Source organism: Rhinolophus hipposideros (assembly GCF_964194185.1).
Source record: "Rhinolophus hipposideros genome assembly, chromosome: 5".
Classification (NCBI taxonomy): Eukaryota; Metazoa; Chordata; class Mammalia; order Chiroptera; family Rhinolophidae; genus Rhinolophus; species Rhinolophus hipposideros.
Window position 1 is genome coordinate 46,639,818 of NC_138051.1, and position 6,000 is coordinate 46,645,817.

General features: G+C 49.7%; 1 protein-coding gene across 1 annotated transcript in view; it reads right to left on the reverse strand.

The window, feature by feature from the left end:
• Positions 1 to 6,000, reverse strand: part of GNB5 (G protein subunit beta 5) — a 33,100-nt gene extending 27,100 nt beyond the window's left edge. The window contains exon 1 of the mRNA XM_081048869.1: positions 5,756 to 6,000. Within this exon, the coding sequence (XP_080904995.1) occupies positions 5,756 to 5,867 (112 nt within the window). The 5' untranslated portion in view covers positions 5,868 to 6,000. The remainder of the gene's footprint in view (positions 1 to 5,755) is intronic.

Here is a 6,000-nt window from a genome sequence, read left to right on the forward strand (position 1 = left end):
GAAAGGCAGGTTTGCTTTCTGCTCCCTCTGGTGGCTGCAGGCAGCACGTGCAAGAGCAGCCAGAGAGGATTACTCTGCAGGGAAATGCACTTCTGTAAGCATCACTACAGGCAGCGTGAATCAACACATTTCTGGATTCAGACGAATCCAGAAATCTGGTTTTCCTAGATGTCTCCCTAAGCCATAAAATCAGAATCGTCCAAGGCTCCAGCCATAAAGCCTGTCCAAAACAAACAAACAAAAAAACAGAGCCACTTTAAAATGGAGCTGGAGCTGTTATGCCAGAGGAACTGCCTTGTACATATTATGTCTCAAACCTTGGGACTGTTAAAACAGGGCAAAATAACCTTTGGACTGGGGCTAAGGCAATATTGTGCCCCAAAGAATTGTTTGCAAAGATAATAAGAAAGCAGTTTTTATGACTACTGGACTGATGACAAGACTGAAAATTCAAAACATTGTTTAGCATTAACTTCACTATGTTATATTATCTGCACCGATGGAAATGTCTTCCTTCTATTGATGTAATTGTTCTCCTTCCCTTTCTCATAAATACCCATTGCCTTTGTCTCCTAACTGGAACATTATCTGGGCTTCTGCCTGAATCATTGCTTCCCAAATATTCTTACTAATCTCAAATAAATGTTTGTTGCCTCTCTTTGAAAGACCTTTTTATTTTTATGTTAACAAGCCTGTGAGAACAAAACCCTCCACTAAGCTACATTTAGAACAGACAGAAAAATGAATAGCAGCCAATGATAAACCCTGTGATTTGCCCAAATTTCATCTGGAGTTGTACTTAGAGAAATTACATAAATCTTCTGAATTGCTTTGTTCCTGCATAATATTAGAATGTGCCCCAGAGAAGCTGGCGAGCTGGAGGAAGCTCCACACAGCCCCATGAGGCTGCCATCCACGTTGGCTGAAATGAACCTGGTGTCTGTCCTGCTCTGCTGCTAGCCTGTCTCCTGAGTCATTTGTCAGACTTATTTCAAGTGAAGGACTCTTTATAGATGAATTCTCTCCTTTTTGTCTTGATCTTGACTCCCATTCCAGTACTCATTCTTTATTATAAAAGTAGTACATGCACACATGGGTATAAAGGGAAAAGAACCTCTACTTCCCCCACTCCCTGGGGGCCCTCTCTAGAGATCAGTTTCTCATGTACTCTGCCACAAACTTAATGCATACACAAGCATCTCGTTTAAGCTAATGAGATCATGTTATATACACTATCCAGCATTTTGCTATTTTCCCCCCCAAAATATTGACCCCTTTTCATAGACACACATGGATTTACTTTTTTTTTCCTTTTTAGTAAATCTCAACTTTCTGAAAGATGGCCCGGCATGGTGAGAAGGAAAGCTGTACTAGGAGTCTGAACCCTGGCACCTACTCCCCTTTGCCTCTTAGAGCAGCTGCATTACCTTAGGGAAATCTCCTGAACCTTCCCTAGATCTCAGCTGCTTTCTCATGCATAAGGACAGGGGGTGGGGTTATTGGGAGAAGAAAACTTTTTGTGCCTGAAGACTGAGGATGAAGCAGGTGACCCTCTAGTTTAAAGGGTTGTGTGATAGGCCCTCCAAAGATGTCCACATCCTAATCCCCGGAACCTGTGAATATGTGACCTTATGGGGTAAAAGGGAGCTTGCAGATGTGATTAAGGATCTTGGTAAGGAAAGATCATTTTGGATTCTACACGTGAGCCCAATGGAATCACAGGATCCTTATAAAAGGGGGGATCAGGTAAGGGGCTAATATTCAAAATATACAAGGAACTCATGAAACTCAACAACAAAAAAACAAACAACCCAATTGAAAAATGGGCAGTGTGGGGACAGAGCCCCAGAAAGCAGTTTCCAGGCTCTCGGCCTCACATAGAAAGGTGCTGGCTCAGGTAGTAAATGGCCACCAACTGTGATTGGATGGCCATCAGCTGTGGCTAGTTGGCCGTCAGCTGTAACCAGTGAGCCACTGGCCACTAATATAACTGCTGTGGCTACGCTAGCGGAAGAAATGGAGGCTAGCAAGGGCGGATTGCAGAGAGGCGGATGCCGCCGGTGAGAATATAGTGATATGACTCCCCTACTTATGGCTCCGTGGGTGTTCCTTTTTGGCCTCACCATGTCCTGCGTTCTTACGTGGGGAGCGGGAGCAGAGACCCCGCCTGACACCCGGCACAACAGGCAGATGATCAAGATTTAACCTCATGATTCCAAAATGCCTTAGACTCAAGCAAGGAAGCACTTACAAATGGCAGAAGGCAAGCTGAAGGGATAAGGAGAAACATCCAGGGCAGGAAGCTCTGGAGGAATAAGGGAAAGGCAGGGACGGGGACATGGGCCTAGGGCTGTGGAGTTTGATGGCGGTTGGTTTCCCTTTAGGCCGCCCACATAAGCCACTTCCTGTATGTAATATTGGCTGAGGAGGGTCTGACTCGGGCATGAGGGCCCCACAGAATGGATGCTGTCTGAGGGTCAAAGGGATGGGAGGTGAAGAAATTAGTGTCTGGAATTGGGGAAAGTTCACTTTTCCTCCAAGTTCATGTTGTACAATTTTGTTGTGTTGATTTTTTTTTTTAAGATTTGTTATTGGGGAAGGGGAACAGGACTTTATTGGTGAACAGTGTGTACTTCCAGGACTTTTTCCAAGTCAATGTTGTTGTGCTTTCAATCGTAGTTGTAGAGGGCGCAGCTCAGCTCCAGGTCCAGTTGCAGTTGTTAGTTGCAGGGGGCACAGCCCACCATCCCTTACGGGATTTGAACAGGCAACCCTGTGGTTGAGAGGACGCGCTCCAAACAACTGAGCCATCCAGAACTCAGCAGCAGCTAAGCTCAAGGTGCCTTGTTCAGTCTTAGTTGCAGGGGTGCTGCCCACCATCCCTTGCGAGACTCGAGGAATAGAACTGGCAACCTTGTGATTGAGAGCCCACTGGCCCATGTGGGAATCGAACTAGCAGCCTTCGGAGTTAGGAGCACGGAGCTCCAACTGCCTGAGCCACCAGGCTGGCCCCGTGTTGATTTTTTTTAAACCAAGAATTTGGGCAAGTCAGAGCTAACAGAAGGCTGACCAACTTTCCTGGTTTGCCCAGGACTGAAGGGTTTTCCAGGATGCAGGAATATCTGTTTTACTACTGAGTCCCAGGCAAACTGGGATAACTTGGTCACTTTAAGCTTATGATCCAAAGAGGTTTCCCCAACTGGGGTAGGGGTCACAGGGCCACCTATATAACACCACCAAAATGTGAACATGTATAGAAAGAGGCTGAGAGACTGGAAGAGAGAAGAGCCGAATGATGCTAGATCATGGAGATCTCCAAAGGGAGAGACTGTGGTCAGAGGAGGAGCAGTTCTGAGTGCTAACAAGATCCCAGGGGGCTATCACAGAGTGTGAGGGGACAGTATGTTAGGAGGGTCACCCCTGTGAACCCTGAAGACACCAGGGCTTAGGGTCAAAAGGAAGGCTCAAGCCATGTGCTAAAGTCCTTAAGAAAGAGGGGGCCTGGCTGGGAGGTCAGAAGACAGCCCGTGGGGGAGGAGAAGAGGGAGGGAAGCCAAATGACAGGAGCCTCAGAAGAGCCAGGGTTTTATATAGGAGGAGCGAGTGGTCTGGAAGCTTCAGGGGGCATAGACAGGAACATGACCACATGACTTCTGGTCTTTTCAAATCAAAAATTCTGACTTATAGGCAGGTGAGGATAGATCCTCTTACTGTGAGTCCAAAGTTAGCCGTGACCTTTGAGGGCACTGTATCCTTGGCAGGACAGGGACTCCTTATTGAAAAAAACTGCATCTTGACTATCTCTCTGCCTTAAGGCAATTTGCAAATGCACAGAAAAGGCTGAAAAGTATCCCAGTGGGCACTACTGAGTAAGGGTTTCTGGAGAGCCCCTCTAGACCAGGCATGAAGCTGAAGTGAGGTTAGATTGGAGTTCTGACTGCTTGCGCTGGAATCCTGATCCCACCACTTATTAGCTTGGGTCTTTCCGAAAGCCCTGTCACCTCTGTGCCTCAGTTTCCTCATCTGTAAAATGGAGAAACCAGACCTACCTCAGAGGCATTAAAAGCGCACTCGTTGCATCATCATCACCATCTGCAGAGTGTAGGAATTTGCAAAGGGAAATGGGGAAGACTCTGTCCTGCGCCTCCCAATCTTCATTCCTTGCTTCTCCCCTGATAACAGAAACCCAGCTCTGCTTGGGGATGACAATATGCTCAGCTCAGTCCTCCCTTTTCCAGCCTCCCCTTGCAATCAATAGCCATGTGACCTAGTTCTGGTCAATGAAGTATAAGCAAAAACCTGTTGGGGAGAAATGAGGTTTAGGGGGAAACTGCTTTCCTGATAAAAAGGAGAAACAGAGGTTGGTACCCACATTCCACCTTCTTTCTGCCCTGGATACAGGGGTGATGTTTAGAGCTGTGGCAGTGATACGATAATCGTGGGGCAAATGCCACTGCTCTCAGGGTGGTGGAGAAGACAGACAGAAGTGTGGGTCACTGAAGGCAGCTAAACCAAAGCGGTGACTGCCTACCCTTGTTCTTGTTATGTACGAGAAATAACTGCCAATTTGCTTAACTACTTTATTAGGCGTTTATGGTTATTTGTAGCTGGACATGTTTCTAAATGACATAGGGGCTTAGTGTGCTTCCCATTTAAAAGAGGCCCCTCCAAAAGCACAGCATATTCTAGAATCAGGTCACCTGCTTCTATCAAGTGATTTTCAAAGAAAGGAATCTGGTGCTGAAGGACCTAGCATGAACCCCATTTTTCTTTTCCAAATAGAATTTAAAGGGGGGTGATACCAAATAGGAATGGCAGGAGCACCACGTAAACGTGTGCCTGAGGGCACACCAACGGGAGGCCTTGCTCAGCAAAGCGGAGCTGCCACCCTTAGAGCTGAAACGTAAGCAGATAAGACCACTTCCCCAAGCGTGGCCCCCAGCCCAAGCTCTGCCGAGGATGAACCACTGGACACAGAACAGGGGAGCTGATCCTGCCAAGAGTCATTTCACCAGGCTAGTTAATGGCTCACTCGTAAAAAAAAAAAAACAATATCAGAGAGCCTGTTCTGAATTATGGTCGTGGTCCATAATGACGCTTGTGTAAGACTGCTATTACTCTCTGATGCTAACCATACCGCATCCATCCAAAAGCTTTTCAAACAGCCTTAAGTGAACTAAATGGTTGGATGTGGTAAGCGCCTCTGCTTCCCTTCCCCCATCCGGCTGTCCACCTCCAAGGAGAGTGGGCAGATTGGAATAACGAGCTCTAAAAGCAGTGTCTGGTTCCATGTAAAAGCAAAACTGAGAAAGGACACAACAGTGATGGAGAAAGCCAAATAATTAAAAAACCAGACAGTTTCCCCTAGGCCGCGCCCACAAGGGCTCGCTGTGCTCGCCACCCCCCTCCATCCGGCTCCGCCCGGGAATGGCAGGAATTCGATCAGTCTGCATCTTCCAGGCAGGTGATGACCGTAACTGGTCCCCGATCCATCCTTGGGAGGCCAGCGCCCAGGGGCTGCTAGCCTCAGGTGCCCCGGCCCAGAGGCGGCTCTGCAAGGTGCCGGGAGCCTGGCAGGGCCGCCCCGCTCCTGCCCCACACCCGGCACGGAGTAGCCGCGCCTGGAGCCGGGACAGCCCAGGCCGCCGCCCCCACATCCCGGAGCCGGGTCTCGTCTCCTCGGCCCGCCCCCCCCGCCCCCCCCCCGCGCGGCCCCCCCCCCCCCCGCGCAGCCCCCGCCCCGGCCCGCACTCACGCTCCACGTCGTGCAGTTTGGCCCGCTCCTCCTCCAGTTTGCCCTTGAGGCTCTCGGCCTCGCTCTTCAGCGACGCCAACGTCTCGTTCTCATGCAGCCCGTCCGTGGCCATCTTCGCGCGGGGTCGTGGCGGGGAAGGAAGCCGAGAGCCGGGATGCGGGTGAGCGGCGGGGGGAGGCCAGGGCGGCCACACGCGCAGCTCCAGCCGCAGTCGCCTCGCGCGGCCCCGCCCTCCGGCGCTGACG